The sequence below is a fragment of the Plectropomus leopardus genome, chromosome 23 (assembly GCF_026936395.1).
Source record: "Plectropomus leopardus strain MGB_pleo_1.0 chromosome 23, ASM2693639v1, whole genome shotgun sequence".
Classification (NCBI taxonomy): Eukaryota; Metazoa; Chordata; class Actinopteri; order Perciformes; family Serranidae; genus Plectropomus; species Plectropomus leopardus.
Window position 1 is genome coordinate 18,717,330 of NC_142198.1, and position 26,356 is coordinate 18,743,685.

Genomic DNA, 26,356 nt, shown 5'->3' on the forward strand with positions numbered 1-26,356 from the left:
TTTTAACCTTTTTAAAAACAGATACTGGTGTTGGATAACAAGCAGTATATTTGACAAACAGACAGGCCAATTCTGTATGGAGATAACACAGATCTGCCGGTTTGTGCCGTTTCCACACAGGGACAAAAATCTTTCTATCTCAATCTCCCTTTCCGTCTGATCCTCAAGCTTAAGCAGTCAAGTGAGTGGATTTATAGACCTGAGGCTTATGGCTTAGTCATGATTGCTTGAATTGGCTGCGTCTCAATTAAAATAAATGGTTTTTACTCCTAATGAGAGAGCGAGACGTGGGGGGAAGACAGAGACAGCTGTAGAAGCTCACTACACGCTCATTGATTTAAATAAAAGCGTTGGAAAAAAAATATGAAAAACTGGCGCTTTCTGTCCTGCCAGTGGACAATCTTTCAAGAAAATTGAGAAAAATCATGTTTCCAGATGCATGAGAAATGAAAATGGCAAGGCGGGCCTCAAGGAAACTTTAAATCACTGATACTCAACTCAGGGCCCGTGGGCCAAATCTGGCCCTTGATGGAGTGCCAGGTGGTCCCTGAAGTAATTCACACTGGGAAGTGTTTTTTGTACTTTTAGTATGCATAACGTGTCAGGGTGCATAAAGCAGCATTAAAAAAAGAGCTTCATTATCAAAACAAGTGCCAATGGAGGATCCCCTCAACCCCCTGACAGAGGTCCCAGCTAGGCCCTGAATGTCCCAAAAACCTAGAAAGCTCCTCAAAACTTTAAATGTGTTAAAATCCTGAAAATGTGCCAAAATCCTAGAAACATGCTAAAATCCTAGAAATGTACTAAAATTCTAGAAATGTCCTAAAATCTTAGAAATGTCTTAAAATCCTAGTAACATCTTAAAATCCGAGAAATGTCCTAAAATGTGAGAAATGTCCTAAAATCCTAGAAATGTCCTAAGATCCTAGAAATGTCCTAAATCCTAGAAATGTCATAAAATCCTAGAAATATCCTTAAATACAAGAAATGTCCTAAAATCCTAGAAATGCCCTAAAATCCTACAGATGTCAAAAAATCCTATAAAGTTCCTAAATCCTAGAAATGCACTAAAACCCTAAAAATGTCCTAAAATCCGAGAAAAATGTCCAAAAATCTGAGAAAAAATGTCCTAAAATCTGAGAAATGTCCTACAATTTTAGATTTGTTCTAAAATCCTAGAGATGTCCTATTCATCCAAGAATTGCCCTAAAATCCAAGAAACGTCCAAAAACCTTAGAAACAAACTAAAATCCTGAACACGTGTATTTACCTATATTTTGTGTACCTATATTTTTGCAAAAGTGACCCCTATAAGCAAAGCAAGCTGAGTATTCCTGGTTTAAATCATGTGTATGAGGGGACTTTAAAGCATTTTATATGTTTAACAACAGCCCAAAATGTCAAAGTTCAGATCCTGAAAACCTCTAAATTTAAACGTTAACATCCTCAGAAACTGACCTCCTCTGTTTTCTGCTCCCATTTTCTCTACTCGCACTTGTGAAGCCTTTTTTTTTTTTTACTGTGTTCAGCTGTAAAACATTTGAGGAAACTTTATGCTTCCCCGTTCAGCTCAGAGTGTAACTGGAGGTTCTCGGCCGCCTATAAAAAAACAGAGGGAAAGGAAAAATGGTTGAGGGCAGGATGAGGTCCTCGTCTCTGTGTCTTCACAGTGCGGGCGGCGAGCCAGGCACACTCTCATGCTAAACCTCATCCCCGCAACCCTTTTCTCTGCGCTTTTTTTCCCTCTCTCTTTCTTTCTGGCAGAACAGCGGAGCTCCATGAAAATGAATCACGCATCTGAAAAATATGAAATGTGTACAATCTGGAGAAGATCTGTTACTTTACGCAGAGGAGGTGTCTGGTGTGCAGATAGGTTTGCAAAGATATTATTTTAAAGAGTTTAAATTGCCTGATTTATTGTTGATTATGTCCAGAAAGTTAAAGAAACAGTTGGATATTTTGTGAAGTTTGCTTTTTAAGCTTTCTGGCTAAAAGTGAGACAATTTGGTCTCACTGACGGAGCGTCCAAAAACTGCACAGTGGCGATGTTATTATCACCGTTTAATGTCTGTATGATCACTGGGCTTTCCTCCAACTCCAGAGTCAACCCATCAGTCATAATCAGATGAGCTTAAATCTGAGAAATGTCCCAAAATCCCAGAAACTCCTTCAAATCTGAGAAACATCCTAAAGTCAAAGAAAGGTCATCATGTCCTAGAAATGTCCCATACATTGTTCCTGATTTTTTTAATTGCATTTTTGACACTTTTGCACTACAAGCTCAGTGCCATCTATATATCAGAAAAACAAGAACGCACAAGATAAACTTGTTAATTCAGAAAAAAACTGGAATATTTGTTTTGTTTTCAGGATACAAGAAATTCTTGTTGATTTTTTTTATTGACAAAATTATTATCTCAATGCAGAAAAAAAGCTGATTTTTTTTCCCTGAAAACACACTTTTTTAAAAAAAAAAAAAAAAAAAGAGATAATATTGTAAGTTTTTATTTTTCTGAACAAAATTATTATCTTAGTAATTAATTAATTTAAAAAAAAAAAAAAAGATATTTTGCATTTTGAATTCTGGGATAATAGCTTTGTTAAATAAAATAAATAGCACTTTTTTCTGCTCATTTTTTGGATGAAACTGCTCAAAGTAAGGTCTGTGGATTGTCTTGACCAACCGAGTCATAATTTCTGGAAAGAGACATTAATGTTGAGTTTTTCAAATGATTTTTTGGCGCTTTAAGCTCCCCAAGCTGAGTGCCATGTAGTTCCATTATTTTGGAGAGAAGGCAGACACCTGAAAACAATCAGCTGGATAAACAGCACTAAAGGTAAGAGGAAAAATATGTATAGCCGACAGTCAGTTCCACATATTTCAAGAAAAAAATCTTTTATTTCAAAATATACAATGCATGAAAACATGGTGGCAATTCTGCCAACTATTTGTCTTGTGTTTGTCAGTTTTGGTCTTTTTTTTCAGTTAACAGCCACATTTTTTCCACACAAAAACAGCCTCAGGCAAATCACAACTCCCAAAATCAAACAAACAGGGCGCTGACTCGCCATCAGTGTGGTCTCCGAAGCCTTCGCTTGTTCTGTGAAGTTGGAAAAACACCCACAAGAAGTCACTGGTAAGGTGAACAAAGATGCCAAACAGATTTAAATGAAGGCTGCAGAGACAACAAAACACGGGCCTACACGGAGGTTTACGGCTTTCTGACCCCTCCCGGATAAACAGGAAAGACCTGATCTGTTTGTGGTGGGGATGATATAACCGGAAGTTTTGCAAATGCACTCTGGCATGGGGAGAAACCGAAAAAACGGGCTAATAAAACCACATTTCCAAGCATGATCATTCTAAATAAAAGCCTTCCTTTGTACTTCGGCTGAGGTTTGGGCGGAGAGGAGGGTGGTCATGGGGCTCCCCAGTGTGATGGCGATGGCACTAATCTGCCCTGTATGGCCCATTCACATGTGTTCACACCATTGTTTCCACTCTAAACAGGAACTGCTATGTTACCCGAGGGAATAGTAAATCTGGTGTGCAGAAACCCTTTAATTCCTGCTCTTGGCCTCATCAGCTTGTTTTCTGTTCTGTATGAAAGTATGATAAATTAAAAATCATATTTGGCTGTTATTAGGGGCTGTTAAAGGGGGATGCATGTCAAATAACTTTATGGGGATTTGTGTTTGGGGGGGTTTGGCTGAGGGGAGGGGCATACAAATTTAAAGGGGTGTGTTTTGTATTTATGTCACTATGTATTTATGTTTTTTTTCACAGGTGGATTTGGAGGACATGGTTTCTTTAAATGCCGAAATTACACCCTTTTTCATAGTCATAAATTGTAAAAACAGAAATTATCTTTGGATTTTCAAATTTCTTTAAAAATTGGCAGTAAAAAAAACTAATAAAAAATGCTTGCAAGTTTGGAGGACATGTTTTCTTTTAAAAGGAAAAGGCCATATTAAATCAACACGCAAAAAAATAAATAAATTGTGATATTTCATCAAAAAATAAAAATTAACTTATCTTTTATGTCCCCCTTAAATGTATCTTTTTATTCTGTCCTGATCCTGCTTGTTATTATTATTATTAATAATCATATAATCTGTTAATAACATTTCGATTTTGTGTTTTTCCAACATGTTTTACCCTAATCTCATGTTTAATTCTACCTTTATTATTATTATCGTCATTATTATTATACTTTATTCTTTTAATTATTATTATTTTATTATATTGCATTTTCCCCAAGCCACTAAAAAAGAGCTGTTGTGTTAAGGTATACAGTGTGGAAAAAAACTCCCCAAAAGCCCAAGAAACCCACAAAATAGCACGTTAAAAACTGAGATAAAGAGCAAGGCTACAGTATGGCGAAAATGTCACAATTAGACGTGTCCGTAAAACTGCTGAAAACCACTTAGTATAGCATGTAGAGGCATGTTTTAGTACAAGTGTTGAAGAAAAAAAAAAAACATCCAAAACAGGCCCAAACCCCATAACATAGCATGTTGAAAAACTGAGATAAAGAGCAAGGCTACATTATGAGGAGGATAAAAACAAACAAACCCCATCCCTCCTCCCCTTACAAGTAAAGAACAGTCCCTTACATGCAGCTGAACACTGCACAGACGCCATGAGAAGACAGGATGCATGTTGCAAAATCTATGTGAGCCTGGGAAAACCGAGTTTCCTCACCACTAACGTTTTTTCCCCTTCATACCGACCGGTGCTGTAATTTATTACCCGGTAAACACGTGGGAATAGTATTTCAGCGCCACAAGATAAACAACTTCTCCGCTTCACGCACATCTCGCGATACCGGACGCTCCCTCTGTGCTCGCCTATTGTGAGAGTTTTCCAACTCTCGCGCGATCTCGGAAGTTTCCCACGCCTGTTGTTGTGGCGTCTGCCCTTTTCGCTCACTCTCTCTCTCTCTCTCTCTCTCTCTCTCTCTCCGCCTCCCCTTTTTCTCCTCACCCACCCCCTTTCTCTCCGTCTCCCTCGTCCCTACACCTCCAGTTTGCTTCTGTTGTCTCGGCGGATTGTTGGGCTGTGGGAGAGAAAAAAGGATATCGCGAGTATTGGAGTTTTGGTGAGAGTTTGTGGAAGATGGCGCCTGTTGTGACAGGGTGAGTCTGAGATTCGGGGCTGGCGGTTGGGGAGCGGAGTTGAAGATAATACAAGTTATTACCATGAAACAGCTTAAATTTAACACATGTGTCGTAGCGCAGGCACCATGCTGTGTTTGGGCTACTGGTTTCCTCTGTAGAAGTGGTTTCTTTGTCTCGCTGTGTTTGCGTGCGAGTGTTTTTCCTCCTCTTTGAGCAGTTACTCTCCTGAGCTGACTGTTGCTGCAGTGTTTTGTGAGCTAAGCTAAGCGATACTTCACCCTCGGTGGTCTTTTTTTCCCCCAGACAACGGCGAGCTGTTAGCTAGCAGGCTAACCAGCGAGCTAAACACAACCAGTGAGGGGTGTTTTTAGGAAAATTATTTCCCTCACACTTACGGTGAAAGCTACAATTCCCGGTGTTGTATTTGTTTTCGAAACGTGCTCAGCAGTTAGCCGGGCAGCACGTTTACGAGCGGGGGGTTCAACACAGCTAGCTGTCCGATAATGGACGCCAGCTAGCGATATGTGACTGAAACACGTTGCGGCTTTGTGAGCAAGGCATCCCCTTTGGCTGTTAAAAAAAATGTTGCATTTTACAAGATAGTTTTCGCTTTATTGTTTAAGCTTTAAGCTATCGCAAAGAGTGAATAGCGTGTACTTTTACGACTTCAGGTTCTTGTAAGTGGAAGACAGTGCTGGGAAATAGCGATCTGCATCTCTGTAAGCAGGTTGCAAATGGAAAGTCGGACCAAACACTGCAGTGCATCTAAGGACAAAATTCACCAATAAACACAGCCATGTGTGCTGCTGTGCTTGGACTCACCATCACTGAATATTTGCTCCAAATTCAGAAAAAATAGCCTTTTGTTTACAGTCTGTTGATAATGAAAGTGACGATTTCTGCCTCCAAAATTGAAATTATTTCCCTTATGAACTCTCAGTATTACAAACTAGCTATTGAAGTTTTGACATACCATTTTCTTTCTGAGTCAAATTTAAAGTTTTTGTCTTTTATATGGTTAAAATGTAAAACAATTCATTAGTTTTGGTGCCCATAGTAATTGTTACTAGATAATACATCAGTTTTGTTTTTTTTTTTGTTAACATTTTCAAAATGATAGCTTGATAGGGGATGTTTTTGTCATAAAACGTTTGGGAGATAGTCTTCGCTTTAATATTTACGCTAAAAGCTACCATACATGATGAATCGTGTGTACTTTTACAACGTCAGGTCCTTGTAAGTGGATGACAGTGCTGGGAAACAGTATATAGTGATCTGCATCTGCGATCTGCATCTGTAAGCAGGTTGCAAATGAAAAGTCGAACCAAACACCGCAGTTCATCTAAGGACAAAATTCATAGCAATGTGTGTTACTCTGCTGACACCTATCATAACTAATATTTGTTTCAAGTCTAAAATTTGCTCTTTTTAAAACGTGATGCTAAAAGTTGTCACTTTATATTTTCCTTCCCCAAATATTAAAAATATTTCCATATTAAGCATTTTATAAGAAATTTAGAAAACTAGCTATTTAAATATTGACAGTTTTTTGGGTCAGATTTCAGTATATTATCACTAAGATGACAATTTTTTCCCCCCTGATGATCTCTGAATATTAAAAACTAGCTGTTGACGTCTTGACATGCTTTGTATGGTTAAAATTTCCAAATTCAAAAGATGTCATAGATTTGGTTCACTTAGTATTTACATTTTTGTCTTGGTTAAACTTTTCAAAATCATCGAATTGATAATTAGAGGATTTGTTTTGTCATAAATGTTTAATAAGCGGGGTGCAACGCCGCTAGCTGTCTGATCGTGGACGCCAGCTTGCGATGTGACTGAACCACGTTGGCGGCTTAGTGAGCAAGGAATCCCCTTTGGCTGTAAAATGTTGTATTTAAAACATTTACAAGATAGTTTGTGCCTTTACATTTAAGCTAAAACTATCTTACAATGTGAATAGTATATATATAATAGTGTGTACAACTTCAGCTCCTTGTGAGTGGATGACGGTGGTGGAAAATAGTACTTGAGCAGCGATCTTCATCTCTGTAGTTTTTAAACGAAATACCAATTCAAACACTTCAGTGCATCTCAGGACTAAATCCACAGCTATCTGTGCGACTGTTTTTAAACCATATCACTTCATAACTGAGAATCTGATTTAGGTTTTCACCTACAGTCTGTTGGCGATGACAGTGACTAATATTAAAATAATTTTACCCGATCAACTAACTTTTTAAGTTTTGACTTACTTTTTGTAAAGTCAATTTTTAACATTTTGTCTCTGAAATGGTTAAAATTTGGTCCAAATTTTTCCAATTCGCGAGAATTTGGTTTAGTTTCTTGTCTACAGTCTGCTGGTGATGTAACTTGATGCCCTCTGCTGACCCCAAAATTAAAATGATTTTTCCTGATGAGATTTGAAACTGAGAACTTCTGAGGTGGTTAAAATTTGTTCAAAATTGTCCAATTCCTGAGATTTAGGTTGAGTTTCTCATTAAAAGTCTGTTGATGGTGAATGTTACGTCTCCTCTTAATATTGAAAAACTTACATTTTAAAATCTTGACATACTTTCTCTGAGTCAAATTTGAATACGTTATCTCTCCTGTGGTCAACATTTGTTCCTTTTTTTCTCGATTCTCGAGAATTTGGTTTAGTTTGTCATTTACAGGCTTCTCGAACTTTTTTCTTTTTCTCTGATATGGTTAAATTGTTCAAATTTCGAAGAGTTCATTAGGCTCATTGGTTCACATTCAATAATTGCTACTCGAAAATACATGAGGGCTGCAATGTGATGAGACTTTGGTATGATAATGGTCTCACAAAATATTGCAGTATCATGGTTTTCCAGAATTATTTTTTAGAATGACCCCTAAATGAATGAAAACGGACGAAATTTCTAAGCATTTTTAATGGTAATATACATATATTATCCCTGTTGAAAATAACTAAGTTAACAGATAATGAGTCCAGTAGATAAGGAGACGTACACATAATAATAATCACAATCATAATCATAATAATAATGTTGTACAAAAGATTTATCTAGCGCTTTCCCTCAAAGCACCCAAAGACACTTTGCATAGTGAAAATAAAAATGCATGAAAAAATTTTACAAAAAAACAAAACATAAATATCCATACCACAGTTTTCCTTGAAAGTGGTATACAGTTTCAACCCTGTGATGCATCAGAGATAAACATGTCAAGCATGTTTTTTTAATGAGAAAGTGGTCTTTGTTAACATCAAAATGATCATTAAATTCATATATCAAGGATATATTTTTCGTTATTAAACAGAGCAGTGCTGCCTTGTTTTGCTGGTTTGCATCATTAGTAATGTGACGATATTATTCAACATAAATAGCCAGTGAGTGTTTCTGTTTTGGTCGTTCTGTGGAGTAAACCGTGATTAAAATAATTCGTGTGTACCATCAGCTAGACACAAACCTATTTTTTTTTTTTTGCACTCTTGAGGCTGTAATCCCCACAGACAGCTCAGTGGGTGACAGACTGGGCTTGTCGGAGGTGTGTGTATGTTGGAAAGAGGAGGCGGAGGGGGGTTGCTGTGCATGTTCATTTGGGGCTTTCCAGCAGACCTGAACTGATTTCAGTTGAGGGGGGGTGCAGGGAGGGAGCAGGCAGAGGGAGGGAGAGGGCAGGCGGGTCAGGTCTGGGTGGCTGGCCACCTGTCCAGATGATATCTCTAGATTCATGTGTTTTTCTGTGACTGGGGGTCAGTGTGTGTGTGTGAGGAAGACAGGGAGGGCGAGTGATGTTTAACAGAAAATTAAAGTGCCATAAGGGGTCTTTTTAGGCGATGTTCAAAGTAACGGTCGGAGGCATCACGGAGCCTGACCGCAGCCTCATGTACTGTTTGAATGGCTTTACACAGGGAGGGGCTCCACAACCGCAGGCTTGTTAATGGTATTATGACTCTCTTGTAATAGCATTACAGAGAGGCTGTGGTTGTGTGTTTCTTTGAATTAAAAGTTGCACTGACTTCACTGTCCCTTAATTTGTAAGTTGGATGTAGAGAGACATTTGTGCTGTTTTTCTGCATTATTTAGTTTTCTGCCTGGATATCCTCAGTATTTGTTAACAAACAATAGAGGATCGTGAAGTATGTGTTTGTGTCTAAACACAGTTCTCAGTCTGTTATTTGATACTGGATGTGCACAATTGCAGGTGGTAGTTATTAATCTGACAATACACAATAACAGGGTTCCTGTAGAGCCTTAATAAGTCCTAAAAGGCACCGAACTTGATAGGTTTTGAATTGACTTAAATTAAACTTTCAAAAGTCTCAAAAATCCTCAGACATGGGAAGTAGGATCCAATAATTTATTTATTTTTTTTCACATTGCAGCTCTACTGACAACTACTCCTGTGTGTTGTGCATGCGAAACCCCCTGTCGTTTGAGGAAATACCCAAATGTAGCTTATTCAGAACGCTGTAGGTTTTCCACAATAACACAAATTCGATAAAAAAAAAACCTACCCGATCACTCTGCATCATGTAGGCGAGGGCAAAAACCAAAACAAACAAAAAAAAGAGAGTGTTGCTTTTGTAATTTTGCTCCTCTCTGCCAGAGAAACTGATTGTGATAGCTGAAAGAGCAGCACTGTTCACCTGGGATGATAAAAGCATGAATCACTTATTTCAACACCGCTCTGCCTTTGCCGTGCCCTCGAGGGACGGGATTCCATTTTGCTCACCCCCCCTCCATCCCGCTGCCAAAAAAAAAAAGGTTGGAGTCTTTCAGGCCAAAAGCCAAGCGTCTCTGTGCTGCTGTAATGATACTACCGAGCCTTTTATTTGAGACGCAAACCCTGTGTGCTTGTATTTATGAGCACGAGTGTGTGGTTTGAGCTCTGCGGCTGTGTCGATGGCGAGAGAGAGTGAGCGCACCTTGACATAAAAGTTGATATTTGTTTGTGTGTGTGTGTGTGTGTGTGTGTGTGTGTGTGCACGTGCATCCATCCCCCGGGGTCCTCTCCTCTTCCCCGCTTCCCTTTATGAAAGGAGAGGTTCAGAGAGAGCAGCAGATGTCGAAGCGCTGACCTTTATGGTGGCAAAGGCTCAGGCTAGAGTTAAAAGACATGCCGAATCCCCCGCCTCTCAAAGCAGCAGCCGCACGCGCGCACACACACACACACACACACACACACACACACACACACACACACACACACACACACACACCCCACTACCTCGGCTGCAGCACTGATGGATAGGTTAACGACAGAGATGACATAAGCTACCTGATCCTTGTGTCACCTCAGTATCCTGCAGTCTGCAAAGCCGCCCTGTACCAGGCCCGGATGATATGGCTATTAAAATGTCATCACGATATGAAATTTTCACATTCATCGATGTTGATAACAATCTACCAAAAAAGGTCAAATCATTATTTCTTTAAAGTTTAAAGGTTGACTTTTTGCTTCTCGGTCAAAGTTGAAGAAATCATATGGTTGATCGTGGTTTAAACTGTTGACATGACAAATGACAAATTTGCCAAAAACAGCAGAACATTTCATAAATCTGAGGTAGATTAAAAAAAATATAATCAAAATAATATTATTAAATTAAACAATGAATAGACATAGAAATGTTAATTCTGGTCAGCAGCATGTCGAACTCTTTGGACAGACGATTTTGTTAGTGTCTGTCTGTTTTAGCTGACAATGGAAACAAAATAAATCTAAACTGCGGTCAGTGTTTTCTGCACACATTTCACATCCACAGTTTATTATTTCTGCCGTTTCTTAAAACAATAATAAAAGACGGACATTAATTTAGTGATTAAACTGGACTGTACCGTAACTGAAACTGACTGTAGCTAACATTATGAGGTGAATCCCGGTACTCACAACAATCATACTAGAAATAACTCTTTTCGCATTTCATGTTGTAACGTTAAAATGTTGTTGTACGCATCAGTGGCCGGTGAAAGGTGGCCGGTCCATCGGTTCCCCGGTCTCACCGTCCTCTTGTTCTGGTTAATGACTAGTGGTACTGTCCCCCTCTGTGGGTGTATGGGTGAGATCTGAACCATCATTTGGGGAGCCCTCAGTTGACTGAGATAGCTTCAAGTCCAGCTGTCGTTTTTTTTCTTTTGCTAGTCTGTGCTGTGCAGTACACCTCTGGGGACATTCTGGTCTCCAGATTTTGCTGCGGAGTGAGTGCTCTTGACTTCCACGCTGCTCTTTGACTCAAGCAGCTGCGCCTGTAGCAGCACGGAGGAGATACTTTGCATGAAGGGAGAAAGAGAGAGAGACTGCTTTTCTGCTTTAAAATGGTGAATTTCCAGCTCACAGCATGTTAATATGCAGCAGTCTCAGGCTTTTGTTTGATATTAAGTGCCTGCAAAGATGTTGTTGCACATTTGCAATCCGTCTTTAATTTTGTTTTTTGCTTGTTTACATATTACATGAATGCCGCTGTTACACTAAACAGCTGGGCTGCAAAAATGTTTTAAAACTTTATATAGAAAACAAAATGTATTGTCGGAGTATTTGTATCGAACAGCCAAATCCAATTCGACTGCCATAATGAGTTGGGTACAGCGCTAGTTATTCTTTTTAGCGAGAAGAATTACAAAATAATATGTTTTACGCAACTTTAACGGTTTCTGTTTCAAAATAAAAGCCCTCTGATAACATTTCTGTTGACAGAATCCCTTCGGTTATTGACGCATTGTGAAACATTTGCATGACCGTGTTGCTTACATTATAGTAGCTTGCACAGCTTCATAAATGAATGGAGTATGCGCCTTTAATTGTGGAAATACAGTAGATTACACATGATGCACGCTGCATGCAAAATATCCTCAATACAACCTCTTAAGTCAGTTAATAGAAAGATGAGGGTCCGTTTTTTTGATGGTATTTTAAATTGGAACCATTTCCAAATACCCATTTCTCATGCAGTGACACTGCCCATGCCTACCTCGGCTGCAGCACTGATGGATAGGTTAACGACAGAGATGACACAAGCTACCTGATCCGTGTGTCACCTCAGTATCCAGCAGCCTGCAAAGCCGCCCTCTATCAACCCAGAGCTGTGAAAATCTTCAAAGTGTGAGGCGTGGGGATACAAGCCGGGGGGGGGGCTGCACAGAAGTCACAGGCAAAGCACCAAAGCAAATGTGCCACCAGCCAGACATCTTTAGGGGGATTTATCCTCATGCATACAGTAGCCTATTGTTTTGGAAGTTCATGCATATCCATTACTTCACATGATTGAAATATCCCCCGAAGCCTTCAGTTTCATTCAGGGTTCAGATTCAACTTGTTTGCTCGGGCGATGATGGGCCTCTTAAAGCACCACACGCCCTGCTTGACTCAGTGTCTTCGTTCTCTTGTTCCCTACCATTCAGTCTTGTTTGTGTCTGTCTGTCTCAAGGGAACAACCACAAGAGACACCCAGGGGGATAGAAATGCACATTTTTGCGTAATTTGGCCTGGATCCCAGCCAGCTCAGCACTCCTCGCGCTTTGTCGCCAGCCACGTGCTCAAGTGTGCACAAACCAGATATACTGTACTTTAACTTCCCTCTTGCTTATTCATAGAAAGTGTTTCCCTTTATTAGTCTTTGATTTAAAGGTGCGGTTTGAAGGATTAGGGGAAATATTGGCAGAAATGGAGTATGTATGTTTTCTTTTTGTGTATAATTACCTGAAAACAAGAATCATTGTGTTTTCTTTACCTTATGATGAGCTGTTCATACCTACACAGTGAGCTGGTCCTCGTTTATGGAGATTGCCATGTTGCACCAGCAACTTTCTATAACAGCCCAGAATGAGGCCTAAAGATAGTGTTATCACTTAAGTCACGATATAATATCATTGCAAGTGTTTTGTGATACGCTGAGTACTATGATAACATATTGAGAGTTTCTCACTAAAGTCATTTTTATTGCAGAAAAATGTTTCTAGTGGTCTGAAAAAACACACTTAGCATATGTATATTAATACATTATTACCACTCATAATATTGTCATACTACTGGTTATTGCCTCCACTGGCTGAAAGGCGAGTCAGCTCTGTTGCCCCATTTTGCGGTTGTGCCTTTTTATACAGATCGGTGAGGCGGCGTAACGGCACGATATTCCCTACTTGAGCAGTTAGTGTAAAAGTGGCATAACAGTGTCAGTAAAAAACATTGATTTGTAACATGAAACTACTTTATTCATCATTTTTACTGGTTTTAATCACATGCACTGTTTTAGAGAGGAGACCTCTGCAGACGGTTCAGCTCCTGGTTGAAATCTCCTGAATAATAAACACTGAAAGAATCCTAACTGGGAGAGGTTTCAGCTGGTCACAACAAGCAAGACATCCCTAAATCCCCCTAAATGTAACACACTGTACTTAAACTTCCCTCCTGTGTATTCATAGAAAGTGGTTCCCTTTATTGGTCATGCAAGTAAGTGACCTTTTGAGGACTTGTGTTACCTCATTTCTCCCAGCCGAGGGCCTGATAAGTGGGCTTGATTTCTCACACAAAAACCACGACAAGCGGGCATTTATTTACTTGTGCAAGACTTGGAATGCATTAGTCTGAGCTCATACTTTTTTAATGCGCGGCTCTTCCAAAAAAATCTTGCTGCTGTTTGCTCCAAGGATGGGACGGAACATTCTGATGTAAATCTAAAAGCCAGTGTGGTTTTGAAAACAGCTCTGCCGTCATGTTTGACAGAGGCCCAAGTCCTCTTGGTGTTGTTGTTGGCATTGGCGGCGCTGCTTAGCTAAGACGGGGCGAGCGGACAGGAGAGGCAGAGAGCTAACATGAGGCGAAAGCGACAGGCGGTGGAAGTACGTACCTATCTGCTGACTCTTGTTTTGGAGCGGCACCGTTGTCTTTCGGCTCTTCCAAGAGAGTTTCCTCAGCCCCGGCGTTCGCCTTTCCCTGCCCCTGTTCCTTCTGCTGTTTGTAGCGATTACAGCTCCGCCAAGGGAATGTCTGTTTTCTACTGTGTCAGCAGTTTTTGCTCTCGCTGTCCGTCCACATTCAGGATGTTTCATTCAGAAAACATGAACTGATTCCCCCTGTCTGACTCCTGTTTGCTTTTCATTCGGCCTCGGTGAGCAAACTCCTACCTACTTCCTGCGTTGGGGCAGCTGAAATCCAGAGGAAAAAATATGAACTCTATTGACACTTGTGTTTGTCTTCATGTTCATTTATTTTCTCCTCGGGGATGACAGAGAGCGATCTGTATCTGTGATATATTGTACAAGAGTTGAATATGCAGCTCTAAGCTTCCAGGATAATACACCAGAGAGCCTGGCTTAGAGAAAAGCTTTATTTTCTCATTCTGTTGGCCCACATCATCGTCTTGTTATTTGTGAGCACCAAAATCCATTGTTAACTCTTTAAGACCTGGAGCGACTTCACGTTTCTTGTGCTGCCTCAGACGCCCTTCACAAATATTTCATAAATATTTACCTTTGAGCAAACTGGTCACTTTCTCTCAAAAAACATAGGAATAAAGGTAATGAGCTACTTGTCAATAAATGTTACAGAAATTGCAAGGAATTAGAAAATTATTTTAAAAATTAAAAAAATGTCCAGGGGGAAAAAAAAGAAAAGAAATGAAAACTATGTTTATGATTATGATAATTACATAATTAAAACTATGTTACCGGATTATTATATTTCCAAGCGCTTTTTACAAGTCCTGTTTGTCTTCTTTTTTTTTAATGTCTCCGCTCCGGCGATAGAATTATGTTTTCGGGTTGTTTGTCCAAACATACATCTGTCTCGCACATTTTTGTGGTCGCTATATCTTAACAAGGCCTTGAGGGAAATTCTTCAAATTTTGTACAAACGTTCCCTTGGTCTCAGCGATAAATTGATTAGATTTTGGTGGTCATGGGTCAAAAGTCAAGGTCCCTGTAACCTCATCTGTCTCATTTTTGTGAACGCGATATCTCAAAACCACCTTGAGGGAATTTCTTCAAATTTGGCACAAGTGTTCTAGTAGGATGAACTGATTTTGGTGGGCAAAGGTCAAGGTCACAGTGACTTTGCATTTGTCTCATTCCTGTGAAAGCAATTTCTTAAGAATGCCTTGAGGGACTTTGTTCAGGTTTGACACAAATATTCACTTGGATTCAATGATGAGTTATTTAGAATTTAGTGTTGAAAGGTCAAGGTCACTGTGACTTTGCATTCGTCTCATTTTATTTGATCGTAACATCTGAAGATGGCATTGAGAGAATTTCCTCAAATTTGGCACAAACATCCACATGGACTCAAGAATGAAGTTATTAGAATCTGGTTGTCAAAGGTCAAGGTCACGGTAACCTCTTACATGTTTTGGCTCTAACTCAAGAACCCTCAAGAACCATCTTCAGACTGTGCCTATTGTATAGATCTTCTGTGCATAAAGCGTCCATGTTTACACAGACTTTTATACTAATGCCTCACAAATGTTTGGGCCATTTCCTCCTTCATTGCTCTTTGCCTTCCTCCCATGTTTTGTGAAAGACATCAAGCCATTTTTGGGATTCAAAGGGTTAAAGTGTCTCGCTGTTGTCTGTCTGTTCTTCCGTCAGCCACTGTGGGCCAGTTCATCCTTTCAGAGGAAGGTTACAAATATACACAGGATCTCCCGTGCTGGGAAAGCCCCCGACGAAGCCGCCTCCCATGACTCAAAGCAACTGCCACTATTACTGAATTAGATAAGAAGGGAGTGGCTGCGGTCGCCCCCCTGTAGTAAACCTTCCTGACAGAACTGTTGTTGTAGCATTGGGACTGTTAGCGGCATCCTATCAAGTCTACTGATAGCCGCAGAGCAGTTTATCACCCTCTTACCCCTCTCTCATGACTCATGACTCTCTAAAATATTGCTTTGCTGTTGATTGCAAGCCTTTTAATTGACATTTTTACAGATTATCTTGTTGACTTTACTGGAACTACATATCAGTGCAGGTTTAGGAATAAGACTGTTTGGTTGGGACCTTGCCAAATTTATTTTACATCACACAGATTCTGTGCAATATTTAGAAATTTGACTTTGTTGTACCATTATGCCACAAAACCTTGCATCTACAGATACATTCAGCCTTGCTTTGGATGATCCGAACATGTGATGCAGAAACACCTCTTGCAGCACCTGCTGCATCATGCCCGAGGAAGCCAGTTCCTACATACAAGCATCATGTGATCAATAAAAGCCCCAAAAGTGTTTTCTTTTGCAGTTTTGCAAAATATGGCTTTTTGGAATCTCATGCAAGCATAAAAACTTTTTGGTGATTTATGTGATTTATTTATTTATTTTTAATGATGTGTGTCATTAGGTGCATTTCATATTCGCAATTTCAATTTGCGAAACACGCCTATAGAGTTAGCTGCTAACAGCTGCTTTTTAAATCTCCCGCGGTGGGTCGCACATATCGCACATCGTCAAAGTGTCACACCCTTGCCACCCATGATCCGGTTTACACAGACATCCGTTCGGTACTGTTACAACCTCCCGTGGCAGTTTGCGGCCTTAGCTTAGTGGCCATAGCTTCTAATTCTGTGGGAAACACTGTACTCACATCATAAATCTCTGCATCCAGAAGACATTGCAAGCCAGCCTCCTGGGACACCACTGCTTGGTGTTTGCCCAGGCAAGTGATGGCGGTCCTGTGGGGACCAGCAGCTTAGACCCACCTCTCTGCAACAGAGAGGTGTTGGGAAAGAGCCAAAAGGGCACAGAAAGGAGTTATCAGGAAAATATTGAAGTAAAAACACAAAGAGAGAGAGAGGGGTTGGGATTCCAGGAAAGGCACACTGTTATCTGCAAATGTTTCTTTGCATTGTCTGGTTGTTTAACTAAGGCTGCCGGAGAGTTTTACTGAAGAATCCGCCTGGTGGCATTCCTGTGGCCGCTGACGTCAGGAGGTTTTGGCCTTTGCTTGGGATCACAATGAAGTAATGGACATGTGTGTCGTTTTGCAGAACACTCTATTGATTGTGGTCGAGAAAAAACAATGCATTTTTTTTCCTTGAAGAGAGGGTTGTTCATGTTGTGGTTGATCATCTTGCACTTGTGGCCGCAGCTTGATGTTTTCTACCGTTGGAAGCACTGCCGAAGAATGTACGTGAGGTTTCACATGAGCTCATGGAAGGAAACTGACTTGTTTTCTTTCTATCTGCTGGTTTATCCTGAAAAGTCACTAGCGACGTCTCTCTATTTATCACCCTGCTAGATTTATTAGAAACTGGACCTCAAATATTTTAACCTCAACCCCAGCTCGCCAAAGTGTCTGGTAGACAAATGAACCCGACTTTGCCACATTTTACCAGCTCGTGTTTTTTTTATTTGCCTCCATGCAGGAGAATCTGACATATTCCAATTTATTATATTTAAGTGTCTTTTTTTTGTAATTTTATTTATATTGATTTATGTGTACATACAAAAACAAAAATAAACAACCAAATGAACATGAAAAAAATAAAAATAAAAAGATGATTAAATAAATAAAATAGAATGAGCAAATAAATAATTGGGGAAAAAAAGAAAAGAAAGCAAAAACAATGAATTAAAATAGGGGTAGAAAATTAGTAGAGAGGCAAACAAAACAAAATATTAGATTTTTCAAGACAAATTTGTGTGTGTGCTTGTACTCTCTGTTGTCTTACATCTCGTTAATGACAGATTAGATTATTTTGATAAAGATAGCATGTTTTTGAAGAGGAACAAGCAGCAGGAACAACAACCCTCTTCCTCCAAATGACAACGCTGAAACCAGACAGCAGTCCTGAGCTGTCGTTACTACGCTACACTACACACACACACACACACACACACACACACACACACACACACACACACACACACACACACACACACACACACAAAAGCATGCCGCCGTGGTCTCTACATTTGGTTTGGTTTGCTGAGGATCATCTCACAGCATGTGGGCTAAAGGTCATCTCTCTCTTCCTCTCCGTCTCTCTGTTTCTGCCAGGAATTCTATTTTTTCTCTCGTTGCAGTGCACTCGGTCCTTTGGGTGGTTTTGAGGCAAGGGCAGGGCAAGACAGTGGTTAGTTTGCCTGAGCTGACAGATGTCCAGAGAGACTGAGCTTTATTTTGAACAGTCCCGGTTTACATTTTAGGCCTGTACGCTGGAGAAATGGAATCACATTGTTGTAGTGCTTCACTGGGTGCAGCTTCTCCATTCATTAGCCTTTACTGCATTTCTCTGTATTATATTTAAACCTAACTGCTTCTGATTTTACGCGGTTGGTCTGATAACACAAGCCATTTGAAGGGAACATATTTTTTGGGATATTTGATAGACTAAACTGACTGACAGGGCTGCACAATAAAACTTTTTTTAAATCACAATATCATAACTTATGCAGTAAACACATCTTGAAAGATTTCAAAATTGCACTTGAAATTTGTTAAATAGAGATGTCACGAGAACCGATACTTTGGTGCTAAATTAATGCCAAGATTTTGAAGGTCTTCGTTTTGGACCTGTACTGTAGATAATGAAAATGATAGCAACATTTTTTTGAAAATAGCTGTTCAAAACAAAGTTACAAATGCTTTGGCCCTCAGTGACAGTGATTGTATGTGTTTAGGTTTTAGATTGTTCGTTGGACATGAAAAGACAATTGCAGACATCTTGTGATGCAATAATTGGCAGATTCATCTACAATGAAAATAATTATTTGCAGAATTGTTGCCTTTAGAAGTAATATTCAGGAAATGTTGTACACCCAGGCATGTGTTGATAGAAAAATGTTATATTAAATTTATTTGGCAGAATGTTTTCATTTAATACCGTAATCACTGTACTGTTAGTGGACACAGTATCTGGGCAGATTAAGTCTGTGGTGCTTTCGCAAAGTTAACCGCAAAGCAAGTCCAGTGGTTATATAATGAAGGAAACCTTTTACTTTGTAACCCCCCAAAAAAAGTATGGGTGGCTGAATGTTATGAAGCACCTGGCTGCTCAGGTTGGCCTCAGTGAGAAATGCTGACAAGTCTGGGTTGTTTTAGCTTTGGTTCACCAAGACAAAAATACAAGAGCTGCTCTGTGCAGGGTGATCAGTAGCTAGTGAAGATAAATGAGACTGAAATCCAGTAAGGAGGCAGCAGGGTGGTAGAGTTAGTTAGTAGGAAGACCACCTTTCAACAGGGGGGGCTGTGATGACAAGCATCTGCTTCACCGAAACACTGAAACTCCACCAGCCTCGATGTAGCTGACTCTGCACCATAAGCTGCAGCGTTAAAGGAAGAGATCATTTCCTCACAATGTTCAAAACTATTATACGGTCAAATAAACTGAAGATGACAGCATAGAATAATCAGCGTGTGAATCAGATCTTATATCAATCTGACAAGAGTTGCAACTAATGATTATCTTACTTTTCGTACTACTGATCGTCTCATTGTTGATTAATCTGTCGATTTGTTTTCTTGATTAATTGATAAGTTGTTTAGTCTATAAAATGCCAAAAAGTGGGGAAAAATGTTGAGTAGTGTTCCCCAAAATCCAAAATGAAGTCCTCCAATGTCTTATTTTGTCCATAACAAAAAGATATTCAGTTATCTGTCACAAGGGAGTAAAGAATTTAGAAAATGTTCACATTTAGGGAGCTAGAATTAGACAATTTTGACTATTGTAAAAAAATTACCTAAACCAATTATTGAATTATCCGATTAGTTTAGTAGTTGACAAGGAAGCAATAAATCATCGCTGCTCTATTATTTTCCTTTGTAAATGAATGATTAATACACACGGTTAATGAGGACGAGTTTCTGTTCTGTTCTCTGTCTGCAAGCAACAGTGCAATAAAGTGACTGAGCTTTGCAGGAGAAAGGCAGTCAATGACGGTTAACGCTTTGACTTGTTGCCAGCGTTGTGTTTCAGCAGCAAAAGTCTGCACACAGACTAACGGCCTTGAGCTCGATCCTCAGAGCAGCCGGTGTGGTTATCATATCCTTTACCAGAACCGCTACCTGCCTCCTCATCGACGGCTGTCAGGCACAATGGCGCGAGCTACAGTAGGGCTGCTGCGGTAGATCTCGACTCACGATCCCTCCCCCCGGGTTCCCTCTGGTTCCAGCAGTGAGTCATCAGCTCAGCAGAGAGTGAGAAGGGAGAAAGGGGAGCGGGAAAGGGTGGTTCATTCAGGGTTCAAGGCTCATCCACTCTCTCCTCTTCTCTGACAGTTTCCCCCGAGCACATGACCCGTCTCAACCCTAAACCCCAGCCGATCTGTGTGGGTCTCTGGCTGCAGTCACACTTGTCACTTCAGTGCAGTTTTTTTTAATATGAATGCCTAATTTTGCGAGGTCACATTGATGCATGTCTTTGCACTTGGTCTGAAAATTTCTGTTCTGTGTTCCCCGTGGCTGTATTTACTTAAAACAGCCCACATGACTTTGTCTTGTTCTTCCAGCTTTTTTTTTGACATTGCTAAGTGAGCAGACATGCAATCAGAAAGCTGGTTGGAGGTTTGTCTTTTCCACCAGGTAGTTTCTGTTTTGATTTGTCCTAAAACTAAAATACTGTTGTGGTTGGACTGTGACCTGATTATATACAGGGTCAGTCCAATGCAAACCTATCACTTCAATTTTTTGTCGGTGCAGACATGTTTTAACTGCACCTTGGCAGGACTGAACAGTATAAATCGTGTTGAATTTATAGCTGTCTCATAAGACAGACTGTGCGAGACTGTGGCTTTAAATTTTTGAAGATAAAGATCTGTTCAAGGCATCAGTATTTTCACTTAGAACACTGAAATAGGCTGATTACATGCCAAATTTGCAAGTGAAGCAAAAAAAGTACACAAATCAGATTCAGTTACCAGGGCTCGATGTAGTGTGCATTTGCATGGAAGTGTTTGTAAAATTTGAGCTGTGAATGCAATTCTCTGTTCTAGATCCACTAATACATGTAGTTGGTACAAAAAATAGTTGTGCAACGCTGCTAACCCTCATGTAATTGTCACTTTTAAAATGCTCTTACACCACATGTCCATTGTCAAAAAAAGCGCATGTAAAAAGTAGCCCAGCCACCTGTTAGATTTTGATGCTACCGGTCCTTGAAGACCAGAAAGGATGAAAAAAGACTTATCGAGTTATTTTACAGTGCAGTTTTTATGAAAATTTGAGGAAAAAGTCAGCTTGAATCACATAACACATTAGCGATTTCCTCACATTTGAATTGTCAAAAGAAAAAAGAAACGTTGCAGATGTTCATGTTGGATTTCTTTTGAACAGATATGGCTGACAAATAAATGCATTAAAGGGTGCACTGCGCAGTAGACAATTTTATGGTGCAGGTAAAAAAAAAAAAAATGCATGTAACTTTAAGTTACATGCACTAGTGCATGTACACAGAAAGTATTTGGAGCCCTGCCTACTGTATTTATTTGGTATCTAACCCCCCCCACACACAGAATACACCAAGCCGATTCATGAAAATTTGCCTCGACCAAACGCCTCCAGCTTTAATTTTGCATTCATGCTCTATCAGACCCGAGTAAGGCGGTCTAACCTTGGATTCAGCATCACCATGTTCTCTATTGAATTTTTGAAATTGAGGCAAATCAGTTCAGCGATGACCTCTTTTGTAGATCTGCAACTGGTCAGAAGTGTCTCAATTTAGGACACATGTTATCTGAGGACTGAATGGAGCCAGGTGGCAGGCAGTATAGAGAAAACAGAGTCAGCGCTGCGGGATTCACAAAGGAGACTTCATTAAAGATAGAACAAGCATCAAGGGAGCGTGTATGTGAGTGTGTGTGTGTGTGTGTGTGAGTCCAGGTTGGCTCCACAGCACACACTGGAAATTTCATTACTTTGCGTTCAGGACACATTGTATGTGCACAAGTAATGGAGTACGTACTCGCTCAGTATGTTCCAGCCTCTGCGCCAGATCGCACTCGTTAATGTGTAGCGTTGCGAGTGAGCTTGTACACGTCTAGATATCTTACTGATTGTGTGCCAGGCCAAGGCGAGGTTTAAAAAGTCTGTCCATATGGAGCATTGATGTTGGAGAGTGCGGTCAAGATGGAGAGAGAGATGGAGGGAAGGAAAATGAAGGGAGAGAGAGAATGAGGAGGCCTTTTCTTTGGCTTTTCTGCCTCTGTCATTAAGCTCTCCCATGTCAAAGACAGATGGAGCTGGTGCCCTGTGTGGAGATGTGTGTATATGTGTGTGTGCTCACAAGTGCAGACTGATGCGACCCACCCAACTCTCACACACACACACACACACACACACACACACTCGCACACACACACACCATTGAGCCCTGCCCTTGATTCTGCCTCCAGCGGGGCGTCTCAGGGCAGCTACCAGACCTCTGCCATCTGCAGTCAGTCAGCCTTGAGGGTCGGACAGCTCATCAGCAGTCCGTTAACTCGTACGCTAACTTCCCTCTGTTTCTGCTCATGCAACATTAAACTTTTTATTTCTTTTAAAAGATCATTCTCTGGCCTTTTTTTTGATTCTGATCACATCGTCCTTCGTTATTGTTTCATCTCGCCCTTCTTTCAATCAGAGTGGATTAATGTGAGGGAAAAGTTACAAAAATCTTAATATTCACTAGAGCAGTGGTTCTCAAACTTTTCCCAAAAGGAACCCTTGGCTACCATTAAGTATACTGATGACTCTGGCCAAGTGACATATTTTAAGTTATTATTGCATCAAAGATGACTTTCATTAATATTTTTGGAAAATTAATATACCATTCCCTGTCTGTAATATGTATTTTTCAGGGGTGTGAATCACCAAATGCTCCATGATACACAATACTCAAGTGACAATACCGCATTTTTGTGATTTTGAACGTGATGCGATATTTTTAGTATCACACTGTCAACATCTTTTTTTTCCTTCAGTCTAATGAGATTAGGTTTTCAGTCTGTTCATTTCACTTAAGTAATTTTTATTGTTGCAAATCATATCTAACGGACAAAAAAAGCATTTGATTTTCTTATTCTAGTAGGCTACCAAAAGATTTTAAGCATAAATAGACAACTTCTCCATGCTCAAATGACGTCATTCTTGGCATAGCATGCTATCAGATGTTTTTAAGATCAATAAACAGATCAGATTTCCCTCGAATTTCCACAGAACAGCGCAATTTCTTTGGAAATGGAAATCTTGCTTGCAGCAATGATTAAATCGTGTTCTGACAGAGGTTTGCCACTCCCATGGCAAAATTAAGACATTTAAGGGTTGTATAACGTGACTTTAATAAATATTGATTTAAAATACAAATGACAAACACAGTAGGTCAAGTCTTTGCCAAATACTGAGCTGGAAAAACTCAGAGTTGCATGTAAATAATACCACCCACATGAAAGCGAATGAATTCCCCCTGAAATTCAAGGAAACATGATTGATGATTAAGTCGTGTAAAGCCACAATCATACTTTAATTCCTTTTCTTGTGAGCATTTGGCCGGTCTGTGCATTAGGAACACTGCCACGTTTGTCTTTTCCAAGTAGGTCATACTATATGAATAATTATTTCCTCAAACCATCATTTTAACAAACCCCAAAGTGTAAGAAATTCTGCCTTCAGATCGGTTTCTTTGCATCCTTATTTACCCTCTTCCTTGCTGAAAGTTGCACACGCTCCAGTTTGCTAACAGGCAAGATTGTGAGAGCGCCTGCAGTGACTCTGCCCTCACCACTCCTCGCTGGCTGCTGCGATTGTTGGCGTGCACGGTGGCACATGCCAGGCAGCGGTGCCAAGCACAGAACGAGCCTCCAGCTCAAGCCACGTTGTCTCCATCGCAGAAGACATTCTGTCCCTTCACCCCCTCTTTGAAACGCTAGGGTTGACTTAGGGTTCAAGTTCAGTGCCTAAACTTGGCCTCTGTGACTGTAACAGTTTTCTCAATGATTAAATATGTGCTTTAAATGTGTGTGCGTAATACCCCCGCTGCAGGCCACACACAGCATGGCACGCTGAGGAAGTGTGTGTTAAAGGAAAAGGCTGACGCTTGGTGTGTTATAACCGTGTAACACTGTGCTCTCAAGCTGTGACATCAGTATGCAGGTATTTTTCAAAAGGCAGCCAGCGGGCTCAAATTTCCAAATTTCTCTCACTTAGTCCCCTCCACACAAACACACTTGCCTGGTGAGACATGTTATTTCCACCCATTTTTCCCTGTCCTGTCTTGAAAACGCGTCAGGTAACTGTAACAAAAAGCACACTGTCTCAATCTCGGTCTGTTCTTGTCTTTCATATCGTGCTGATTTTTGGCAGCGCTTCACCAAAAATCGCTCGCAGGCATGAGTTGGTGCTCTTCACAAGTCCTTTATGAGCTCAATAACAGGTTTGCCTGGCAACTACCAGCCCATCATTTAGCTTTGTTTATTGTGTCTGGCGAATATCAATAAGCTTGTTGACAGGTGTCAGTTAGGTAGGCTGTACAATAGGTGGTTGTCAGTTTCCACTTTCTCTCACACATGGATGCCTCGTGCACCTGACTGCATGAATGCACCACTTGCTAGACTGCCATAGGTCTTTGTTATGAAAGATAATACACACAGACAGATTGACAAATTGCTCAACAAATGTTAAAGAGGATCTATCATGCTCATTTTCAGGTTCATACTTGTAAGTTAGATTTCCACTAGCACACGTTTACATGTTTCAGTGTTAAAAAACCACTTTATTATTTCCCTCATTCTGTCTGTGCTGAACACCTGTGTTCACACTGTCTGAAACGCTCCATTTTAGCGCCTGTCTCTTCAGGTTCCCCTCCCAAAAAATCCCAGTCTGCTCCGACTGTCAAGCATCTCCTCCTTATATTCGCTGTTGTCGTCTCTTTACTGCCGTTGCAGCAAGGGAAACGAAGTACAGCAGCAGTTTGTACTATGAAAAATGCTCAACAGAAGCTTCTTAAGACAAACAGACATGTTCTAGCAGGATCCAAAATCAGGGAACCAAGATAACATGTTTCAGTGATGTTAGCATGTAGCTACACGCAGCAGTGTACTTTTTGCCGAGGAATGAATGTAGCGTCACTTTCTACCATGAAAAATCACAGATAAGTGCTTAAAAACTTGAAAATGTTCCTACCCATTACATTTTTGACACTGGCAACCAAGATTACAGGTTTTTTACTGACTAGCATGTGGGCTACCTACATGTAGCATTGTATTTGCAACCGATCAATGACTGTCAAGGAGTATAGTTGCACTCTCTTAAAAATTGGACATGTTCAAGCAGGAATATGATCCGAAATCGACAGGACATCAGCAACATTGGAAACCAAGATAAAATGTTTCCTTGATCTTAGCATGTGGCTACATGTAGCAATGTACCAGCAGCTGGGGATTGACTGTGTATAGTGGCATTTTCTTGTAGTAAAACTCATGATTAAAAGTTTTAAAAGAGTTTAAAGAGATTAAAAGAGTTTTTGCTTACAGGAGTCATTTTTACAGACTTTTCCATCATTATTTGAAACTTCAGCCGCCTTTAATAAGAACGTCTGACATTGCAGCATTGCATATATGACAGAAAGTGAGGAAGGAAAGTGAATTAATTTGGCATTTAAATGAAGTTTTCCTCAGTAACTCTTGTTTTCGGCTATAGTTAGAGCAGGGTTCATATATTTGGTGTCACTGAAACGGCCCGTGGCTATGGAGGCCAGTGGAGGCTGTGAGGGAGCATGGTGTTGATAATGAGGTGTACAGCCACTCGGAGGAGTTGTGATATCTGCTATCAGCCCTCAGGCAGCGAAACCAGACACCTTTTTATAGGCCTAATCCCTCTTCCCATCCCTCCTCTCTGCCTCACACTGCTGTTTGTGCGCTCTGTCCCGGAGCTCTGTGTGTAAAGTGTGTGTGTGTTAGCGTAAATCCATACACACAGTCAGATATATGGCCTCATGTTTGCACTGGGGCCTGTGTCAGAGTGCAGTTGACCCGCCCCGGTGTGTGAGTGCGACAGATGTGCGAAAAATGGTTAATTAAGTGCAGATTAAAGCTCACAGCTCCTAAACCATAGCACGTTTTATGTTAGAAAAGTTCATTTTTAAGAGAAAAATATTGAAATAGTGTCAAAAGTTTTGCGTATGACCATATCTGAATGTGTGAAAACAGTTTGCATGAATACATTCAAATGTGTGAATGTGCATCCCCATTGGCTGTTTGGGAGGAGGCGTGAAATACTGGGGTAAAAGTATTTGTGTTTGAAGGTCTTAGATATTTGATTCATATCTGTTTTCTTGGGATTCACACATAAAATTG

The 26,356-nt window shown here is 40.3% G+C and overlaps 1 protein-coding gene across 1 annotated transcript in view; it reads left to right on the forward strand.

Annotated features, from left to right (window-relative positions):
- The first annotated feature begins 4,980 nt into the window (after positions 1 to 4,980).
- rbpjb (recombination signal binding protein for immunoglobulin kappa J region b) overlaps positions 4,981 to 26,356 on the forward strand; it is a 68,683-nt gene continuing 47,307 nt past the window's right edge. The window contains exon 1 of the mRNA XM_042512042.2: positions 4,981 to 5,139. Coding sequence (XP_042367976.1) covers positions 5,120 to 5,139 — 20 coding nt within the window. The 5' untranslated portion in view covers positions 4,981 to 5,119. The remainder of the gene's footprint in view (positions 5,140 to 26,356) is intronic.